At 39.9% G+C, this 23,826-nt stretch overlaps 2 protein-coding genes across 3 annotated transcripts; both read left to right on the plus strand.

Moving 5' to 3' along the window:
• Positions 1-5,570: 5,570 nt before the first annotated feature.
• LOC121884672 (inward rectifier potassium channel 16-like) lies at positions 5,571-6,726 on the plus strand. The gene has a single exon (XM_042393612.1). The coding sequence runs from the start codon at positions 5,571-5,573 to the stop codon at positions 6,711-6,713; it is 1,143 nt and encodes a 380-aa protein (XP_042249546.1). The 3' UTR covers positions 6,714-6,726.
• A 646-nt stretch (positions 6,727-7,372) lies between these two features.
• LOC121885005 (inward rectifier potassium channel 2-like) lies at positions 7,373-13,406 on the plus strand. 2 transcript variants are annotated; one of them, XM_042394167.1, is made up of 3 exons: positions 7,379-7,551; positions 9,800-11,247; positions 13,240-13,406. In XM_042394167.1, exons 2-3 carry the CDS (start codon positions 10,039-10,041, stop codon positions 13,345-13,347), a joined length of 1,317 nt encoding a protein of 438 aa, XP_042250101.1. In that variant the 5' UTR covers positions 7,379-7,551; positions 9,800-10,038; the 3' UTR covers positions 13,348-13,406. The 2 variants fall into 2 exon arrangements, with proteins under 2 accessions (XP_042250100.1, XP_042250101.1); XM_042394166.1 differs by having other exon boundaries at positions 7,373-7,439; positions 9,800-13,406.
• The last annotated feature ends 10,420 nt before the right edge of the window (positions 13,407-23,826 follow it).

Consider the following 23,826-nt stretch of genomic DNA (forward strand, 5'->3'; position numbering starts at 1 on the left):
TAGAATTGGACAGATACTTCAATCAGATTGCTCTGTATTTGGACTTGTTCATATGTCTCCAAATAAAGTCAAGTGCATCACAAAAAAAGGGACAATTTTGAAATTATTTTCAAACTCTGGAGCATTAGAGCACTGAGAAACAGGTGCTTTAACGTGAACATTTCACACATTTCATGCCTGATTGACCAGATCATCATCACAGCTAAACTTATCACTTTCTGGTCTCCAATATGTCAGATAAAGGACTGTTTCATCTATTTCAGAGGATTTCCACACTGATCAGGCCATATTCACAGGGGTTAAAGTTCTCAGGCACCAGGCCTGATTTCAGGCATAGAGCAGCTTTAAATTCATATAATACTTATACATATAATATTCAATACATTATACACATTTCGTCCTGGACAACTTTTCAGGCTCACAAATCTTTTCTTGCTTTAATCCCTGTATTCAAGGCCTTCATCCTGTTTGCTGCTGTGTTCTCAACCTCATCCTCAGTACCAACAACATGGATCTTTGACCTATCTATTTCAGGTTTCCTGAAGACAATACTACACTATTGCCTCTCTTCTTTGTCTGACACCCAGATTCAAAACACATCTCTGCATACTTGGCTGACAATTTCAAATGTATGTCCTCCCACCACATAAAGTTCATTATGAGCACTTTCCGAGCAGTGCTTAATCCTGGGAAATCCTGTCCCCATAATGATGATTATGATAAATGTTGCCATATGTTACTGTTGCAGATATTTCTCCATTCAAGATTTTCTGCTAAATACTTAAAAAAAACAAAAACTCATGAACTTTATATGACTCATGACTCATGTGTCATTATATATTGGCCTATTTGGCTATTTGGCTAGCATCAGCGAAGACAGAGCATCATTCAAATTTAACATATCTCTTATGTAAATTGGATAGCTTGAAATATTGCCTTGTGAAATTTTGGATCCGTACATCATGATTTGTTTGTAACCATGTCGGATGTCTGACATCTTGTAAGCATCATGTGGTGCAGGACACTTTAAATCAAGCAATCAATCAATCTACTGTTCTGCACTTTCACGGTTTATGGGTATGTACTGCAGTAAAGTAAGTAATGTTATTGTGGTTTTGCTCGTGTTTTCAGTTTGTCATTATAAAGTTACTGCCTGGAAATGACAGACTGATGAACTGTTCTTTCCAGGTTATCTCTCAGAGGAATGTGTCTTTGCACATCATCTTAAAAAAATCAATACACATTGAATCAGGTAGGTTTGAGAAGGAAGTGGGGGTTATGTTCTATTTTCAACCATACAAATAAGGTTGTTTTGGTGTTGTTGACCTCTTTATAACAGCTCTGAATGCTGTTATGACTGCAATAAATGTGGTTTTAAAAGTCAGTTTGTCCCAGCGGTTCAGTTGTGATCTCTCTTGTCTTATCAGAACCCAATTGAGGACAATTGAGACAAAGAAAATCCTTGTACCAATGACAGCACTCCACCAGATGGATCAAAGGTTAACTTTCTGTCTAATGAATCATGGAAATCCAAAGAGAAATGACTGAAATATACATAGCTGCAAAATAACCTGTTTAAAAACCTACAAATAGAATCCCTGCCTTTATTATTGTGTGAAAGACTTTTAAAAGGATGCAATTATGTGTCATCATCCTGAAGCAAACAGGTCAAGGACATTTGATGTTTTTCTCCTGAGGAACCTTTAAAATATTCCATAGGTCATAAATTCTTCCTGATTGTCCAATAAGGTGTCAGAGGGAAGTGATTGCTGTGATATCGGAACAAAATGGGACTTTGTTTCAGGACCAGGACGTCCCCTAACACTGTCACACTCTGCAAGCAGCTGAACTCAGAGGTTACTTTGGCTGTGGCAACACATCGCCTAATGCTTGGCAGAACTGATGGGCTTATCTGACACCTGACAAACTCTAATTTCTTCTCTGCAAGTAAGTTTGATGTTTAAATACTCTGTGCTTTGTATCAGTTCCAAAAAGATCCCAATTTCTAAGCTGAAGAGAAAAAGTATGTATCTTTATTTTACTATGAAGAATAGCAGAGTGTTAAAATTTTGAACTAGTACTAGCTAATACATGGTAAGAATAGTGAGTCAAAAATTATACCAGACTGCTTTTAAATAATTGCAAATTAAATACAACTGCAGGTGAATAATAACAAATAATACATAGTAATAGCTTCAATACCTTACTAGTGTTAAACTAGCCAGAAAAAGTGCCATCAAATTAAAAAATTTACAATATTATTTTCAAATCTTAAATAAACTCCTTATTGACAAACACGTGACAGCAATTTTTAAGTAATGCAATGAACTGATTATATATGTTATAGAATTGTATGGATATTATGCATGGGATCAAATGTTTTACTATTTGCAGCAAAATTCATGATAAAAATGGGGAAAACACCACATTTCAGTACAACTGTACTAAGTGAAATGAGAAATGGAAATAAATAGAACTTTAAGGACATATAGAAGAGTATAAGATCCCCAGTGTATACAAAACAATCCCTGGAGCTGGAAACAATACGGGTGAAATATGAGGGAAAAAACTGAGAAAAAGAAGCAAATTCTATAAGAATGATGACATTTAATTTAAAATTCACACTCAAGATTATTGCTCCAGTGTGCAGTGTGCATGTACTCACATTAAGTGTCTTACAGAAAGATTCAAAAAAGGAAAAAAAGGGTGAATATATATAAAATATAAATTTAGTGAGGTATAGTAAACATACAACATACAATGGCTATATAACCTCGGTAAAGTTGTCACAGAATAAGATTATAAATAACATACCTCAACAATGTTTCCTGCTCGTTTTGCAACTCTGAATCATTTAAGTGCTGGAGGGCAGGTGGGCGGGTGGGTGGGCCCCAGTGGCCTTTTCCACAGACCTGATTGTCCTGTAACCTGTTCTTGTCCTTGTCCATGGCCTCAATGATTGCTGTGTAGAAATCAGGCTGCAACTGACTGAAACCCATGGCACTGCAGCATATGAGTCATTTAATTGTTTATATGTATTTTATTTGACACGTTGTTGTAGTAACTTGTTTTTGTCTATGCATTTTCCTCTTTTCTACAGTATTTATCAAATACTGTTACAACCTGGTGTGAAATTACTGCTGCATCATAGTCAATGCAAAAGAAATGTTATAATTATAGTAAGTAGTTGTACAATACTAGAGATAATTCATTAAAATCTGTTTAAAATTTAAAAATTTGTTTTATGAATCTTTTGAGCATTTAATATAATGCAGTTGAAAACTTGTATAACTAGAAGTTTTTTCAGAATTTTCTCTCCTCGGTAGCTCATGCATGAGGGTGCATATTTCCATAATCTTTGACTTTTTCACTTTGTGAGTGTTGAGTGTTTTTGTTTACTTATGTGTTCAGTTACTGTTCACCCACCAACAGGAGCCCATTAAAACTACATTCAAAGCTCATTTGGATTGACATTCATCTTACTAACAGGAAATACTGTGTTTTTAAAAACTGCACATTGCAATACTGCACAAACACCACAGCTGAGACGTGCAATAGTTTGGCTACACAATTACAACAGTGTAGGTGTAAACTTAGGACTTTCGGGAAGTCATTCATCATAAACTGAGATAATCATCAGCTGCATGTTCGCAGGTGATTCAATTAAGCAATAAAAACTTGAGATAAAAGTCTGACAGATTCTGGTAAGGAGGGATATGGCTTGAAAAATGTATTGATCAGTGAGAGAAGTTACTCAGCATTCTGCGCTTAAACATAAACTTGATAGCGTGTCTTTCATCTGTGACAGCTCAAGCAGCCGCCAGATTACTGTGTTTAGTTAAGTACAGTGTATAAAAATGATAAAAACATACTGACTTGAGTTTATTTTACACTGTATCTCAATGACAAATAGGTTGTGTGGTTAAAGTTTGACATCTGCAGTAACATTTGGAGGTAAGAGCTGTTAAAGGCGGCTGGAGGATAATAATTTACCCTCATGGGGAGAACAATAGATTAATAACTGCAGCACACTGAGGTCAGGGTTGCGCTTAATTAAGCAGGACAGGCTTTCTCCAGACTCAAGGAGTAAAGACATAGATGATACAAACACATTCATGACAAGTATGCTTGTTTAATTTATTTTATTTATCAAATAAAAACTTCAATGTATGACTGTTGTTAAAGGGTTGCTGACTGTTCCCTGTTTGCTTTTGTTCTGCATCACATCTGGGAAGTCAACAGACTTTGCCAAAACTTAAAACTAAAGAGATAAGCCAAACTGATTAAAAAGAGGTTCTCCCTCTGTGAAAATAGATTTCCCTGTCCCTGATATGGGGAAAGCATACCCAGATGTTGCCCTACAAAACATTGTTTTTAGATATGTCAAAGGCTACAAATACTTAACTGCACTAAATACTTATGACCTGGGGTTAATGACACCAAATACTAAACAGCACCAAAAACCCTTTTTATGGGGCCAGTGAATGAAATGAGTATAAAAATGTTTGTTTTAACATATGAAATGTATTACATTTGATAAAATTACTCTGTATTCAGCGACATAATAAAGCTATCAGCTTGTTAGCTTGTTGAAACCTGTGGAAAAATGGGTGAAAATCCCAATAAAGTTCAGTGCAGCACCTGTGACATGCAAACAAACTGAAAATCAAGCTTCAGCAGCCACATGAACAAGAAGGGGAACAAGGTTTAGATGGCTGCACAGGCAAAACTTTTAAAACCAGGATGACCCTAAAAGTGCATGGTTTAGATAAAAGATAAAACAGCAGGTAGTGCTGGGAGAAAGTTAAATAAATCAATAAAAATTGCTAGAAGTCCAGCTATAATTAATTTGACCTCAACAGGTCACATATAGTTGTAGCATATCAATAAATGTATGTTTGTAAATAAGGATTAACTTTAAATATGTCACAAACTGAAGCACAACTGTTGCACATTATTTCACATTCTGGTCTACCACATCACTTGAAATGAAATAAATTATATCAAATTCACTTGAATTAGTCTTTATAATGACAGCTGTTATATATGTAATACTTCCACACTGAATGTCAAACTGTTTAATAGCTCTCATTTGGTGTTGGAGATTTTTTAATGTTACAAGCAGAATGGGGAAAAAATCCTCTGCACAATTACATTTGATTGTATGCAGATATTTAAGTTTTGTAGACATCTTCTCGCACAAACCGATTTGGACGTCATCCAGACTGTAATGGAACTTCTGGTAAATAATCAACCAAAGAGAAACTTGTGCTCTTGGTGTACATTTTTTTCACACCCAGAGCTCGGCATAACTCAAGTCATTTGCTGCTGATAGCCGGAGGCACAGAGTGACCTAGGCTGCCTGCTCAAACATGAAGAATTCAGCTTAACAAACAGTCCGAGAGCCTTTTACATTTTACTCACTTGTAATGAGTAAAATGTTATCCCTCCTGCCCATGAGTACATCTTTCCATGTGAGTCAACTTTTAGTGATGTGCCTTTGAAAGTACAATCCTAATCTGCATTTTCTCTGTCTTTCTACAGGAGAGCGAAAGGTAGTGCTGGTCAAAATGAGCACACGGAGGAGTGATCAGGTCATCATTGAAACTCACACTACAATCCACACACTTGGCAGCCAAAATGAGGGCAAGCGGCTGCGCTACATGCAGAAAGATGGCAGGTTCCCTGTGCTGTTTCAGAAGGCCCCAGGAGACTGGAGCCCATACCTGATGGATATCTTCACCACTCTTGTGGAGATCCGCTGGAGGGTGATGTTCCTCATCTTTTCCCTGTCTTACATTCTCTCTTGGCTCTTTTTTGGTCTCTGTTATTGGCTTATTGCATATGTACATGGAGACACTGAAGATATGGATGAACCCTGTGTGGCCAATGTGCATGACTTCACTGGAGCCTTTATGTTCTCAATGGAGACCCAGGCAACTATTGGCTATGGCTTCAGGGGGATGACTGAGAACTGTATAGCGGCTATTATTGCACTGACAGTTCAAAGTGTATTCAGCTGCCTCCTTGACACCATTATCATTGGTATTATTGTGGCTAAAATGGCATCTGCTCGTAAGAGAGCTCAGACAGTGGGCTTTAGCAACTGTGCAGTGGTCAACCTGCGAGATGGGGTTTTGAGTTTGTCATGGCGCCTTGGGGACTTCAGAGGTAATCACATCCTGGAGGGTGTAGCCAGGGCCCAGTTAGTCCGCTTTGTGAGGGCGCCTCTGGGCACTGTTGTGATATCATCCCAGGACCTGGACATCCAGAACCGGGACATTGTCCTCGCCACACCAGCAACAATTATTCACAAGCTGGAACCTAGCAGCCCCCTCTACAGCCTGGGCCTGGACGACCTGCTGGTGGACGACTTTGAACTGGTGGTGTCTTTCACCTATACTGGTGACTCAACTGGTATGCTCCACCAGACACGTACCTCCTACACATCGGCAGACATCCGCTGGGGGCAACGTTTCCAGGACATGCTGAAACTGGGCAAGAAGCATTTCATGGTGGACTACGCTCTGTTCAATGAGACCACATGGGTGCCGGTGCCCCTGATGAGTGCAGAGCAGTATGACAGGGGGAGACATCCAGAAGGCAGGAGTCAGTCCCACCGTGCACACTCACCATCAGTCAAGAGAAACGGAGGCAACTGTGCAGTGACACCTGACATTACTGGAGAGGTGATGCACCAAACCTCTTTGTAGGTTAAACAACCAGAGAAACCAGTGTAGCCAATACATTACAATGCATGGACTGTTCATGTAAGGATGTTTTTTTTTGTTATTATGTTTTTATGCTTTATATGAATAAATGTAAGTCAAATAAAACTGAAATTTCCTTGTAAAACTGTTCTTTAGTTACTTTCTAATATATTTTTTTACATGAATTATAGTAATAATACCAATTATTGTACATGATGCCAGTGCTTGTGAGTTTAGTCCTTCTAGTAGCTCTACACCACCACCTTGTGTTCACCGAGTACACTCAATATTACTCCAGCAATGGTGATTATCGTGGAAAGTCACAGATTTCACAATCAAACATACTACTTATTATTCCACAGAAAGGGGAAAAACATGAAGTTTCCTAACATTAAACCCCAATTATAGTTCATTAATTTCAATGTCACATCCCATGAAATTTTGTTGCAACCCTGTCATGTTTTCACGCTCGAGTCACGCTTCTTTTTCCACTTTGAACTTCAAGTCTGCAACGTACATTTTTTTCACCCCCCTTGTCTTCCACTTAAAAAAAAATCTTGTGGGCTCAGAGCCTCAAACAGGCGCTGCAGCTTTCTATTGGCCGTCAACGCGATGGGGGCGGGGACAGGCACACGTGTTTTTAAAGTCCGTCTTTGCGACGACAAACATCTTCTTCAGTACTGTTGGAGAGGGTTATGGCAGAATTTACAGCGCCGGACGGGAAACTAGGTGAGCACAATAAAAGAGCAGTGAGAATAAAAGGGATGCAGTCTGCGTATGTGGCGCATATGGGACTTATTACAACAAGAAAACGGCAGATTTGCAGTGCATGGACCAACAGGTAGGTGTAATAAGCGGAAAAACATTTGTCTCTTTCTGTGGGAGTGATGTAGCGTGGGAAATACAGCTAACTTTCGGTTTACAATAATTGAGGTGCAATCTTGCACAGACTGATGCCTGCAGTATGAAAATGAGTCAGTCCTGAGAAATCCATGTTTCATAAAAATGCTTTTAAAATTAATAGTATTATTTAGTATTAATCTTATTATTATAATTGCTGGACGCCGCTGTTTTTAATAAGTCTACCATTAGAGATTGCAGGATGTAGACTGGATGATCTCCTGTATTGCCCCTGTCCTCGATGTAACTCATGATGTCTATGCAGGAGCTGAATTTTGTTATACTTTGCTGAAGCCTTTAGTGTAAAAAATAATAACAATAATAATAAACAAAATCAATACAAATGTGTGAAACTGCTGCAAAACTTAGAAATTGTTTTTTATTCTAACATAATATATGTTGGCAGAGCTTATAACAAAAGAGAGCATCTGCTGAATGATTGGCTATAGTTATTGATTTGTGTAATAAAAAAAATAGAGCAGCTTTATGTAACCAGTTTCCATCTGCCTCAGCTGTTGGCTCTAATTGAGAACACATGTAAAACAAACAGTCACAGGTTGTGCAGCCTCTGGAAGCCTTGGTCTGTCACCATGTACCGACCTGCAGCAATAAGTGATGTGATATAGTGAAAGGTATAAACAGTGACAGTTGTAATGACAGACAGAGAGAGACTTTTTAGTGCTCTCTTTCTCTGTCAAAGTTAGGGGGTTTGACTCCCATAGGGGGTCACCCATGTTAAAAATGTATGCTCTGTTGACTGTCCACTGACTCAGACTACAGTATCCTAGAAATGCCCTCTCAACTGTCTTTCTGTCAGACTCTCTCCAATCATGTCTGAAGACTTTTAGCAGGCTGGTGTTTATGTTATTTGGGCACCAAAATAACATAGAATACTTGGTAAAACCAAAAGATGACTTCCTTTGAAATGTCATGAAGAAGTTTGACGTAGTCTGGGATCCGTTGAAATGTATTATTTTAAATTCTATGGGATGTTTTAAGCCCCTTATTCCCAACAGTGTGCGTGACAGGTTGCTATTTTGAGTCAACCCAGCAGTGACATCATTAGTTGAAAAAAACAAAGATGATGCAGGGGGATTTAGGGCCAGGTCTTGCATATTTTATCCCAGCTGACATTTGATCACTTTCAGAAAAGTTAAATAGTTACAAAATTAGATAGTGGAATAAAACTGACCTATGCTGACAAAAAGTTTAACTTTTTAACTAAATCAACAAAACATGAACAATTACATGTTTTCAACATATTCACTTAAAATGCCACCAGGCTTTATTTCATACTTCCAACATGTTCTTTATGGACCTTCTCACTCTGACACAATAGTGACATACACAGACAAGATAGTTTAAAAAGTGGAGGTTGGAAGTGATTTTGGCACTAGCAGAGCATGTCTGGCCAACTGTGGCCTTTTGTAGCCTGTGGTGTTGCATTTTAATGGACCTTTCAGGCCACACAAACACCAAGTCAATAGCTTTTCTAATTTAGCTGTCCTTGTTGCTCTATTACATATGATGCAAGGTTACTGTTGCTTTCAGAGAAAGTGACCCATCCTCTCTGAATAGCTGCGTGGTTCATTAAATCTTGTTACATCATTTAGTGGTGAGAATGTAGTTGTGAATTAGTTATGGAAATTCTTGTGCACATTTGTTATTGTAACTGAGCACTCTTCAATAACTGAGATGAAGTAGCAAGAAATGTAATAGTGAACATGCTGTAAATTGATTTTTCAATGCATGTCATATAATTTTCTTTCTCATTTATGTCAATATGTCTGCAAAGAGCTGCTACATGTATAGTATCTTTGTTCCAGCCGCTCGCTGGATTAACATGAACTTGATCTGTAATTTGACTCTGCTCCCCATGGATTGACCTGCCTAATTAATACTTACATTAAGCAGGGTAAACATCCTTTCCCTCTTTGTCAGCTATCTGAGTGCTTGGATAATATTTTTAATCTACTACTGATAATGCATGCACAATGCATTCCTTGTGCTTTCTGACTGCAGTAGATACAGTGCTTTATACTGTCTATGTATGCAAGAATAGTGCCGCTAATTTAGAGTGTACACTGCATTATTTAAACAGCAGGTAACCACACACCCACATGCACTGATCTTTGCTCTGGTTCCTGCCAATTACTTTAAAACTGTTTTTCTCTCTGCAATTTCCACAGCCCACTTCACTGATGAGGTCCAAAACAGCCATCAGAGAGGAGTGACCTGCCCTCACCAAAGGTGCACACGCCTGCAGAAGCGCAGTCTCCCCTGTTCCCCTCAGGATCTACTCCTGTTGTCCATTATTTCTGCTTGACTTTGTCCCCTGGATCATTCAAAACTGTTTCTCCAACGCTTCTACCAAAAACTTAGACTGTTTTCCAAAGCAGAATCGGCCCAGCCCTCCCAGGCGGAAGTGATGGGGAGTGTGCGAAGTCACCGTTACAGCATTGTGTCCTCTGAGGAAGATGGCATGAAGCTGGCCACTATTGCCGTCCCGAATGGCTACGGAAACGGCAATGTTAATAAGGTGCACACAGAGCACCAACATCAGAGCCGCTTTGTCAGGAAGGATGGTCACTGCAATGTGCAGTTTATCAATATGAGTGAGAAAGGCCAGCGGTACCTGGCAGATATCTTCACCACCTGTGTGGACATTCGCTGGCGTTGGATGCTGCTCATCTTCTGCCTTTCCTTCCTGCTGTCATGGTTGTTTTTTGGCCTCGTCTTCTGGCTAGTGGCCCTCTCTTATGGGGACTTGGAGAATGAGACTCAAATGTGTGTTTCCAATGTGGACAGCTTTACTGCTGCCTTCTTGTTCTCGGTGGAGACCCAAACCACTATTGGCTATGGGTATCGCTATGTGACAGAGGAGTGCCCCGTTGCTGTCTTTATGGTCGTCTTCCAAAGCATTGTGGGATGCATCATTGATGCTTTCATCATCGGTGCTGTCATGGCCAAGATGGCCAAGCCCAAAAAGAGGAATGAGACCCTTGTGTTCAGCCACTTTGCTACAGTGGCCATGAGGGACGGCAAACTGTGCCTGATGTGGCGCGTGGGAAACCTAAGGAAGAGTCACCTGGTGGAGGCCCATGTTAGGGCCCAGCTCCTCAAGTCTCGCACCACTGCAGAGGGAGAGTTCATCCCTCTAGATCAGGTAGACATCGACGTAGGCTTTGATAGCGGCATTGACAGAATCTTCCTGGTGTCTCCGATCACCATTGTGCATGAGATTGATGAGGACAGCCCATTCTTTGAGATGAGCAAACAGGAGTTGGAGTCGTCAGAATTTGAGATTGTAGTGATTCTTGAGGGCATGGTCGAGGCCACAGCCATGACTACTCAATGTCGGAGCTCCTATGTGGCCAGCGAGATCCTCTGGGGCCACCGCTTTGAGCCGGTGCTCTTCGAAGAAAAGAACTACTACAAAGTGGACTACTCTCGGTTTGACAACACCTACGAGGTGCCCAGCACACCCCACTGTAGCGCCAGGGAACTAGCAGAGAAGAAGTCCAACGCCTCCAGCTCGAGGAACTCCTTTTGTTATGAGAACGAAGTGGCTCTTGAAAAAGTAGAGATGGAGGAGGAGTTCGAGGAGGATGAAAACAGGGAGATGAGGAGTGTGGAGGTTGGTGCACTTGAAGACACAAACACAGATGTAGTTTCAGACTCTGAACACAATCTGGACTCTTTGCCTTTAGAATCAAGGCCTTTGACAGCAGAATCAGAAATATGACTACAGGGGATGTTGAAGGGTTAAATACTACCACAGGGTATGTTAAAATTTGCTTGAACTTTGTTCCTGATTGCTTTTGATGATATTGCATGACGGTTTGTAAAAGACTGTGAGTTGAGTATGAAATTCTCTATGCAGAAGCTCACGCACAAGACACCATGGAAATCCAAACATGTTAATGTTGTTTATGGTGACGGTGGTGATAAATTAACTGGTTGCAACAGGGCTAGAGGGATAAAATGGGTTAGATGCCTTCACTTGCACTCAGTGTGCAGTCTGTTTCTGAGTATACTGCACTTCTGAAGTCAAAATATGTTAGTAGAAAAGCCATTTGGATAAAAAAAAAAAATGCAATGTTTGCTTAAGAAAATCTAATTTCTAACTTATTCTAGTGCAACAGTGCAATACCCAGTTGGAGCATTTTGCATAGATAATTATTTTTGATGAAAAGAGTGTTGAGTGTGTAATTTCATTTCAACCACTTGTGGCCAAAATGTCACATGAAGTTGTGACTGGCAAAAATAATTTAATATATTTAATTTCAATTAAAACATTTTTAATTGAACTTTAAGTTCTGAGATTTTTAAAATCATTTAAAGCTCAACAATCTTGTTTTAAAGGCTACTAATCACATTTTTAACCCATTAAACCACCTGCGCCAGAAGGCTACTGTTTGTTAATGAGCTGGTCTCATAGCAAAGTATATTTATAATCTTCTTCAGTGTGGCGGTTTAGGTGTTGCTCTCATGGCGTGAGGCAGGAAAGAGATGTCTTGCACAGGTTACGAGCACGAGTACATTATGCTCTTATCATCTTGTCTCACCCAGTAGCATCTTTTGCAACGTGTGCCTTAGCAAAAGTCTCAGTCCCGGCGGAGGCACTCAGGAGGTTTGGCTTCGACTGAGCACACACTGCATTAGATGTCACAGGAAGAAGCAATTGGAGGTGATTTGCTGTGCCGAACACTGCCACTTCTCACAAGTCTTCATGTTCTAATGTGCAATACGGTTCAATTCAGTGGTAGACTGTGACAGGAAACTCGACCCTGAGCCGAGGTTATGAATGTTGATGATAAGTGCTGCTAAGTTACATATTGTATGTTTAGAGAGAAATCTAGGAGCCAAAATGTATTATTTGTCTTTTAAAGTATCCATTTGGAGATTTGCTAATGCAGCCTATAATGTTATTTCTAGATGTAGACAAGCATGAGTCTGTCAGTGTGTTTTCCGAAGCTTTAGTGCACTTTCTTCCTCACCAGAGAACCCCCTACCCCCCTACCCCCCCATGCCCCTCATAACAGCTTTATTACCCAAAGCCAAATGTGTACATATATATACAGTAAGAGGCAACTGTAACTCTCATCTGTTAATTGATGTTGATTTGAAACCTGAACTTTTCCTCATCTAACAGTGGTTGGCTGTTGACACACTGAAGTATGGTACGTTATTTGAGTTGCTTTTGACGTAGTCTACTTTATATTAAGATCAGTGTTCTTGGCATGGCAGTCGTGCAAAATTTGGACACATCCTAGTTAACCCTGTCGCTTCACCACTGCGGGTCATGTGAAGTTATTTGTCATTTCTGAATGGGCCCTTGCTTTGTCTTATTAAAACTAGATTCAGGTCTGCTAGTTAATACTTCAGTTCTAAACGCAAATCCTGAACAGCACTTGACTTCAGTCTTACACAAGATGGAGCTTTATTGATTTTCTTTTTTTTTTTTCTTTTTAAATAATCACTTGGGGTGTTATTGTGTATTGTTTGTATTGACACATTCATGCTTGGATAAGGTCAGTGGAAGCCAGAACACTGTGCTGCTTCTCTGGTAGGGAAATCTATACGTAACATTTTATCTGTTCTCACTTTGACACTTCTCCTGTTTTAGGTCTTTATTTTTCTACCAGGGTCTTCCCAATTTCCTGCACAAACCAGAGACTGTACAGGTTTTTTTAAAAAATCTTTTGTAAATTATAATGCAAATACTGAATATTGATATTGCAGTTGTTGAAAACTGTTTATGTCCTTTTTTCAATAAAAGTGTAAAAATCATTATGAAGTTGATGCATTGTTTGTAAACAACACATTTCAACTAGATATTCTGGGCGTTTATGACCTTTTGTAAATAGTTCCAATCTTTTATATGTACAAGAGCTAAGAGATGCACCTGAATTTTACTGTTCCAAGGATTTGAATTTTGACCCAAAATGTGTGACATCTGGAGGCCTGCTTGACAGTTTTAGCTGTGGACACACATGCTGCTCCTCTAATTTGGAGCTGTGACCCAAATTCCAGGCTGCTAGCTGTCAGAGCTCACACCATCATTTACTATAATTCACCGAACTGACTCACTCCAGTTCCGTGCAAACCTACAGAGACCTCATGCTATATCAGTCTACTCCACTGGAAGTCATTTTCAGTGACAGCGATGGAAAAAACCACTCATCCTGCTCAATCACCTTCAGTTAACTGTATAAAAGAGGGTACTTCTGCACCACAGGTCATCTTTAGGAATGGTGTTAATGTGTAAAATTAGCAGGGGTATAGACTAACCCTAACCCTAACCCTAAGCCAAAAAGTTTGAATGAAGATTACCCCTAATTCTTTCCTGATCTACTGTTTTTTTTTTTTTATCCAGATTTGCTCACATGTTTCAGAGATTTTCAATAAAAATGACATATTATTTGATGGTGATCTGTTTACAAGACCATGTGGACTCACTTGTTATTACATAACAAACCAATACTCCAGAGGGGAAGTGCAGCCAGCATTGTGACCATCCGCCAACTCCTCTAATCTAACATAAACATGCATAAAATGTTATTCAGCATATGATGTGATTGATATGGTTGTATCATAGATGAACCTGCGCAGCATGACACATTTGTCAGCAAATTTAGTTAATTTCCATCCCCAGCATGAGACGTAGTCGGGGGATCTATTGATCCGACACGTCCAGAGGGAGGCAGTGAGCCGATTTGATTTGGTTCTACATAGGAAGTTGGTGCTGCCTCGGGGCTTTTTCCACATTAGCCAATGAAACTGCCACAAAGATCAGCTTGGAATGAAAATGGGGACTGTCCCTATTCCATTTAGAAAAGACATTTTAATTAATTCTCACCAAGTCAGTCTCACATTGACTTAACTGTATAAGATGATCAAGTTTTTCTGATTCAAGATGACTCTCTTGCAGCGAGGTTTGTTACATGGAACATTTCGATGATTTATTTCCAGCCTCCTTTTGAAAGAATCCTCTTGACTTCAGCAATGTCACAGCTAAACCTGTGAAAGCTCTGTGATGACTGATTTAACCGAACGGATGGTGGCTGTTCAGTCCGTGCAGGATGTACTGTTTGAAAAAAATTGACAGCCAGCGTTGGCCAGAGTGGCCCTGTCGATGCTGCTGGTGACGTCTCTCTGGCGAATTCCCCTGAACCGGCTTATCAACATCAGCTTGACCTTCAGATTAGATGGGTGAACATAAACATAAACAATTAATCAGCAGAGTAAGGCAGTCATGACTTATAGTGTGTGACTTATCTGTTTAATGCTAAATAAGCTAACGGTTTCAGATAAGGCAGGAAAGAATCTGTGATAGTGCAGCACTCTCTACAAATGAAGTTGTCCCTTAAGGATGATGCTTTTCCACACTAAGTATCTCTGTGTAAAAGTAGAAGAGGGAGAGGAATCAAGTTCACACCCATCATCATTTTTTCATGTTTTTTGCTCCATTTTGTCCACAAAAAGGCCACTAGACATACTCCATGCTCCCAGACCTCAGTATGAACCAATAAAACAGAAAGGTATGACCAGTGGAAGTGTTACATTTGTCCTCCTGTTACCCCTTGTGAAAGCTTAGAAACACCCCTGGTTAATCTCAGCAACTGTCACTTAGAGAAAGTTTATACACATTATTTTAGCAAGTGTTAAAATCACAGGCATATTTATCACTTAGGAGGAAGTGTAGTGCAGTCTGGACAAAGTCTTTCCAGAACATTATTTAGAAAAGGCTTTATATCAGGAAAATTCTCTGTTCCTGATCTTATGTGGGCCATGTTCACACTTACTTTATAAATAAACTGTGTGTATTTGGCCTAAATTCATGTCTCGTGCGTGTTGCTCAGGTCAGCAGGCGTCATCCATATTAACAGGATTCTGTAAATCAGAATAATTTATGTAATGATGATTCTTCTCTTAATTATGAAGAATTATGCGTCTACTTATGTGAGACAGATTTGAGAATGTCAAGTAGAAGTAAGTATCTGCAGTGCCAAATGTTTAAAAATGATCAAAATGCAGTGCAGCAATACAGTTTATTGCTGAAATGAACAAAACACAGGTTTAGTCCATCATCACAGTCTTGGTTTACAGCCATCTGACGTGACGTCTGTGTTACACTCAGCTACTCCATATTTTGTAACTTCCGAGAATGTGGTGTGATAATCTTGGCAGTAAAGTAAAACTGAAGTAGCCGTGACGTTCACAAATTGTAACCATTCAGTCAAAATGACTTATTGCCTCAACAAGTCTGGAAGTGGGACAGAAACTGCAGATGGCAAACTTTTCACTGTGGATGAAAGCCAATCCAAGTCCGAGCGATGTGCTTGATGGGAGCTTTGACTTTGGTTTTGACAAGCACATAACTCATGCAATGTGTGTCTCTTCATGGCGAGGCTGTAATTAACAGCCTGGTGAAGCCTGTGATCTGATACAGTCAGGTCACTTTGGCAGGGAATGCCACTGTATTTTAGGAATTAGAAGTTACTTCTAATTCCAATTTTCAGAATTGTCATCTGCTGCATGATTTTAAGTTTTGCACTTCAGCTGGCATGAAAAGAAAAACAATATATCTTCCTTGAGTGCAATGAGATTAAATTAAGTAATTACATAATGCTGATGACATGGCAATTGCATAAGACCTCCAGTGTGTATGCTGTCTGCTGCAGCCAGTAAGTCAGTCAGTCAGTCTGGGGGCAAAATGCTGATACTCACCTGTCGTCTTTAAACTTGCAACTTTGAGGGTGATCATGTTGCCATCCTTCCTTCCTGATGCTACTGCTGCAGAGATGCTTACCCACTTAGCAAAGAAATGCGACCCCAATGCAGTTGCCAACATGCTTCAAGGAGTGGTAGTGGCAATGAACGAAAGCACACATTGGTGAAGTATAGAGTACTGCAGTTAAGATGATCGGGGAGATTCGTATATGCATTTTTGTTGAGTTTTTGCAAATAAAAACTTTTTTTTTTATTGCATGTAAAAGCCATTTAAAGGAAACTGGAAAATATTCTTCTTGTTTTTTGTTGTAAACCTGATGAAGCCTAATTTGCATGTCTGAGATTTCAGAATACACTCAGACATTTTGGTCACACCCGTAAAGGTTTACAGTTCACTTAAAACAGAGCTGGAGTGTCAGATCACAGACAAATGTGTTTCTCCTATCAGTCAACAGCTGATACACTTGCCAGAACCTTCTGTTGATGTGCGTGTCTGTGTGGGTGTGTGCGTGTGTGTGTGTTTGTGTGTGTAGGGGATTCCTGGCTAGTGTCAGTGAAACCCCTGCTGTGATCTGTCACCTCTCGTCATACTGGGGTATTCCAATTCTTTTTACTGTCAAATGAGGTGTGATTGTTTTAATTTTGTAGTTTTTATTCATTTTATCTGCCACTTTAGTTGTTTTAACATGGACATAGAAAAATCCAAACTAATTTGATGTTGAGGAATATGTCTCGCTCTTATAGTCATATAATTTGCTAGTATTTCATTCCAGATTTCACAGAACTCTGGATAAACTGATTGCAATTTTACCCTCTAAAAAAACACTCTATTGTCGCTTTCTTGGTCTGTTTTGCTTGCTTGTTTTTCTCTGCATCCTTCTAATTATAGTTTCAGATTTTTGAACTATGATAAACTTACACATGTGCACACACAAACACACACACACACACACACACACACACACACACCTGCTGACACTCATTTTGGCTCTATCTTTGACAGCTGAGTGTCTCATGACACTCAGGGGAGGAATAGGAGAATCCAGCAGGTACAATATGTTGGACAGGATTCAGGCTTTTTCCATTCTCCAAAGCCTGCTGAAAGACAATATGTATATTTATTCAGCGTGGGTGTGTCCACTGACACAGGCAGCAACAAAGAGACATTCGGCACATGGCAGCTTTTGTTCATTGCATGACTTTATTCATGTTTTGCCATCTTCATGCAAACATATCTAAGATTATGTCATTGTCTGATCTTATCTGGCCATTGTCATTGGAGTAGAAAACATTTACAGTTTTGAAATCTCTGTCAGTAACTACTTGTCTATTCATGCTGCTGACCTTTATCCACTGGCTCTGGCTGCCCTGACCTTGACACTGACATCCAGAGCCAGGAAACAAAGCGATACCTACTTTATGTTCATTGTTGGCTCTTGACCAGAAGCACCTTGTACTGAGAGGATTTGGCACTCAGTGGTGTTGCACTTTTGTTGCCTATAATGGAGGTGCATCAGCAAGTGAACCACAACACCGAACACAAAGCCTCCCTGAACTCCATTGATGATGCCTGCTTCCATCATGACAAGCCCTGCTGGCAATGTGGATCCACCTGCAGATAAGAGTTGAAACAAATTACTCCCTCTGAGCTGAGATTGAAATATAACACAGTGCAACTATGGAGGACTATAATAAAATCAAACCAAATCAAATATGAATATAAAGACAGCCTTTCATAAACATGGGTTTATTTCATGGATGGATAATTTAAAGGACAGGGGATACTTGAGAAGGGCTTGTTTATGAGGACAGCTGAGGAGAGACAGATACATCTGAACTGTGTCCAGCCATTCAGTGATAAAGGTTACCACCAAACCGGTCTCTACAGCCAGCATGTTCATACACTTAGGACCACCAACTGCCCCTTAAGTCCCAGTTAGTACAATGCTTATTTATATCTGTTGATGTCAGCCACGTAGCCAAACTATGCTGGATGTAACATAAAAGTATATTTTCTTATGTTCCCCAAAGATTAAATCTTAAATTACTATAAACTACACACAGTTACACGCACACACACCAGGGAGTTTGGACACTGCTGTGACAACTGTCAGGCAAGGGGATAGTAATCCATTCACTTTTCCTACCCACATATTTCCAGCCTTCCTTTGGGATTCATTTTGACCACCTGCCCGTTTCTGTAACCTGCACTGCTGCTGGCTCCATGTTCAAAGCTGCTCACTCCATGTTGTAAACCTGTTTTTGTGAATGGAGCTGACATCTCTCTGCTGAATGTGTGGCACATCAGCCCCTCAGGACGAAGCAGCATCTGCACCTAAAAGAGCCAATAAAGGCCTACAGCCAGGGGTTACTATGACAATATCTGGGCAACCAGCAACGTCAGTTCCAGATCCCTCTGGAGGTTTGATGGAGGCCAGAGTGACATAGAGAGAGAACTGTGGAATCAAACTATTGCTGTTTGTTAAGTGTCCAAAGATAGCATTATTGGTCATATTTGCATATGGATGATGGTAGTGTCAAATGTTTGATTATTTTTAGCACACATATTGGCAAGCAAATAGGAAATTCACATCCTTCCTGCCTAATTTGTTCCTCAATATATCTCTGACAGCTGCAACTGTGATTGCTTTAATTTCATTTTTCTGTAATACATTATTTGTATGTTGTCATGTATCATATCTTGTATCAGAGTTAGCTGAAAGCAGCGTGTTAGCATGCTAACATATGCTCAGTAGCCTTAAACACAAAGTACAGCTGAACCTAATGGCAAAAATATTGGACACATCTGATGATGGTGTTAGATGGGTGCTAGATGAAATGTCAAGGGATCAAAGTTTTTAAAAAAAAATCATCATCATCATCTGGGGACTGTGGATGTCAGAACAATTCATCCAATAGTTGTGGAGATACATCAATGAAAAACTAAAATTAAAATGTCATGGTACTGCTACAAGAAAAGTTAGGGGATCACTGCAGTCATTAAAATGCATTGTCTGTATGTCTATGCATATCTGTACAAAATTAGCTGCCAATCCATTAAGTAGATGTTGGGATATTTTAGTGAAAGAGTGAAAACTTTGACCTGCTGGTGGCACTACAGGAAAAGTCAGTGGGTCACCAATATTGTTAGGATTTATTCTCAAGGGAACTTGAATATATGTAGCAACCACGACCTAATGGTGTCGGAAGCTCACTGAAATCAGTGGGATTCAGCGTCTGGAGACCATGAATGTGTGTAAAAACTTTAATGGCAACCCATCCAGTAGTTGTTGAGATGTTGACAGACAACTTTTCATTATCAAAACCCTCATTACTTATTTATCACGAAGTCTCCCCATGGGATTTAATGTATATTGTTATCACGATAAATACATCTTTGAGCACTTGGATTGGATCTTTGATGCAGTTTTGAAGCTGCATTTGCCATTTGCCATCACACTGAATGGCTGTTAACAGATAGACATTTCAGGTAGAAATGGTATCAAAGATACAAATCACTGTCCAGAGCCAGGGTAGTTCTCATACTGTACCTGTTAATCATGAGAGACAGGAAGCAGGAATAACAGTAATACACACACACACACACACACACACACACACACACACACACACACACACACACACACACACACACACACACACACACACACACACTCACACAAACAAAATCAGGGCAGAAGGCATCCTCCTCCCCACTTTAGATTTAATTCACACAGAACAAGATTAGAGGATCCAATCAGTGGTGACATTGAGCCTGGCACCCAGTGCAATGGAACACCAGGGAGACCTAATCATCCCCACTGCTCCACTCTGCTGCGGCAAGCCAATCAAATCCCCTCCAGATGAAGCAGATGGTCGATATCATCTTCTCCCTTTTCTAGGTGAGATTATCTCCTAGGCGTCAGACCTCATGGGTGGATGTATACTGCGACAGTGGCCTTTCTGCCATCCGGCTGCAGGATGCTGATGCTGAGTTTCCCATGGTGCAAACTACCTGAGACCCAGAATGAACAGGCAGAGATGGGGTCCAGGATGTCCCACTGTGAAATTACATCATGAGTTGTATATATCACTTTCAAAACCTCAAAAAGAGAATCCAAGAAGGAGGGTGATAGAGGATGATTCAAAATGAATGACTTTGACAACTAGCCTTGAGTAAATCATTTCATTTACAGTGTAACTTTGACTGGGTTTTTCTATTTAAATACTGTTTTAACTGTTAATAAACAAACAGCTACTCTGTTCTAAAAATAACAAGTGATTTCTTCATTCTGCCCAGAGTCCAATTTCTCCCAACAAGAAGATTATTCCTTACGTCACAACACAATTTTCTCTCCTGTCCCGCCTGAGATTACAGAGGTGGCTTATGCCCGGTTTAAGTAGGTCCGCCATAAGGAAAACAATAAAGCAGAAGCTCTCCAGGAGATGACATGTGACTTCTGATTAGAAACTCCTTGAGGGGATGGAGAGAGAGAGAGAGAGAAAGAGAGAGAGAGAGAGAAACAACAGGTCAAGGTTGACATGATGGGCAATTTTCTTCCAAGGGTAATGATAAAAAAAAAACAGCATTATTATTATCAGCCTTATCAGCTTAAAGGCAATCTGATGCTCCGCAATATTAAGTCAATGCCTTAAAATAGCAGCTACTGTAATATACAAGAGTGACATGTTTGTACACCTCTGGAATAGTAAACACATACAGTATCTCTCCTGGCATGGTGCCAAAGGAAAAGACTGATTCTCCAATATGGTCTAATTAAAGCAATGTACTAGAACCACAAGTGTAATGGAAGCCATCTCTACTCTAGTAGAGCACTGAAAACAAGGGAAGTTTTCCATGTCCAATGAGAGGAACAGGTAACAGGAGAGGAGCGTCACGCCACTTAAGGACGTCGTCGCACCAAAGAGAGGGCTCAGTGTTACACCTGTGGGCTCAAGTAATCAATGTTGCATTCTGATCTCTTGACTTTCCTCGTCGTGTACAACACTCGGCAAGCAGCTTGAGGACCTGGCATTTAAGAGTCAAGTTGCTGATATCAAGACAGTAAGTATTACACAGGTGACAGTGAAATAAAGATAGTGACAGACCAGAATTATAGCTAAAATCATGGTCTTGCCAATGCTGCGGCTGTGTGCACATGCACATAATCCAGTGGCTGTGCATTGTTTTGAAAGAATGCTGAAAAGGAAACAGAGCACATACAAGATCATCCCTTTACCAGAAACAAGGATTATTTGTGTCATTTAAATATTGGCAGACTTGGAAATAAGCTGGGCAAAAGTCAAATACTTTTTTGCCAATACTATTTCAGGAACAATACATCATTCCATTCATGAGAGACGATTACTTTCCATCGCTAAAAAAAAAAAAAAAAAAAAAAAGAAGAGGTGAATGATGGGGCATGTTAGGGTATATGGACACTAATCACTCCCCAATGAATCTTGTAAGGCCTCGGGAGGAGGACTGGCTGGCTGGCTGGCTCTATTCCTGCAAGTGAATCATATGATTGGAAAGAAAGACCCTCTTCGCTTTTCCAGTGTGTAACTTAATCCTCAACATACTGTACACCAGCCAACGTCATGGTGACACTCTATCATCCGCCTTACATACTTACACATCCTATTTATTTTCTTCTCTTTAGTGCTGATGTCTGTATCTTACACAATCAATCTGAAAGGATCCCAAAGCTGTAAAATCTTCCATCATTGCATCATGTCGTTGAATACAAAGTGGCTGACCATCTGACCTGGCTGCACTTTTTCAGCATCTGTTGCTACAGCATGATGCAAAGGTATGGAAAGAGAGACGGTATAAAAAGACATAATCCTCAGTGGAAAAGAGCGGTAGCTTCATGATCAGATTGGGCTTCACTACATTCAGAACACTGGAAGAGAGGTATATATAAAATGAAGTCTCAGTGGTCTGGTTCTTTTTTAGTGCTGGTTGTTTTGCCTTAACAGGCACAGACTTGCAGCGAGGCAGCCTTGATGAGAAGTATCTCTCTACACTCTCTCTCACTGGGGACAAGCATGTTTCCATTAGACCAGCTGGGTTCTAAACGCATCGGCTCTCCTTCAGGAAAACAGACAGGGCTAGAGGGGGAACTGCTCTTTGATTCTCCTGGATTCTGCTGCCCAGCTCCTCTTCCCACCATGTGCAACCAGGAGCCATGTGATGACAACAAAGAAAACTCTCAATGCAGTGTCAACAGTAACAGGTGTGCAGATGCTGGAGAAATACTGTTTTGACTTAATATAATCTGTCCTGGAGAAGGATCCTTTCATTTGAGTATGAAGTTGGCCAACTGTAGGCAATGAAAGCAAACCCATTAAGGAATAGTCTGTGGCTGAATCCCATTTCCAGAAATCTGAGCACCTGAGGAGTGTGCTTTGGGCAGGGAGTATTTTGATCCCTATATTAGCCTGGTTGGTTTGAGGTTTGAAGTTTCACAGTTGATTATTATTTGTAAGGCAAGTTTATTTGTGTACCTTTCAACAACAAGATGATTCAAAGGGTTTGACATTAGACATAAACATGCATTAAGGCAAGAAGTAAAAGAAACACAAGCAATGATAAAATGAAACAGATTAAAAAGGTAAATAAAAAGCACAGTACAGCTACAGCTACAGTGCTGTGAGAGATATGAATAAATAGTGCCAAATTTAATTTAATAAAAGTTAAAGGCAAACAGAAAAATGTTAAGCCTTGATATAAAAGAGTTGAAGTTGACCTCAAATGTTCTAGGAGTTTGTTTCACATACATGGTGCAGATAAGTTTAGTTTTAATCTTGGGGGAAAGGAGTCAGACCTACCCTGGACAGTCTGAGAGGTCTGGACATGGACACGTGTCAAGTATTTCTGAGACATTATTCCTCTAACTCTTGATATATTCTTAAGGAGATAGAGATCTTAAGGAGATTGTAATTGTTGTAATTGTTTCAACGTGAATGTTAAAGAGGCCATAACGACACCAAGATCCATGGCTTGTTTTGTAGTCTTTAATATTGCAGATGGAAGTTGATCCCTGACTTTGAATCCTTCTTCGGCTCCAAAAACAATTATTTCTGTTTGATCTTTGCTTAACTGGAGGAAATGTTTGTATGGGAACGTATGGGTGTATAGTCATATTGTCATAATTATGATATTTTCTCATTTCCTATAACGTGAGCTAGTAGGAACATGTAGATGCTGAAAAGTGGAGGCCCAAGAATGGACCCTTGGGGAACGCCACATGATACATACATGTACATACAGTATATGGAGCAGAAACACTGAACAGGTCAACTGAAGTATCTACTACTGGAATGCTAATAGGCAAAGACTTAGTGTACATACACCTTGTTAAAAGGGATGCCTTATATCAAATGACAGCATAAGAGCTGATCAAAACAAAGTATTGATGAACGGCTTGGACAATACACATGGTAACAGCCACAATACAGTCATTATCATGTATCA

This window comes from Thunnus maccoyii, chromosome 18 (assembly GCF_910596095.1).
Source record: "Thunnus maccoyii chromosome 18, fThuMac1.1, whole genome shotgun sequence".
In the NCBI taxonomy this organism is placed as follows: domain Eukaryota; kingdom Metazoa; phylum Chordata; class Actinopteri; order Scombriformes; family Scombridae; genus Thunnus; species Thunnus maccoyii.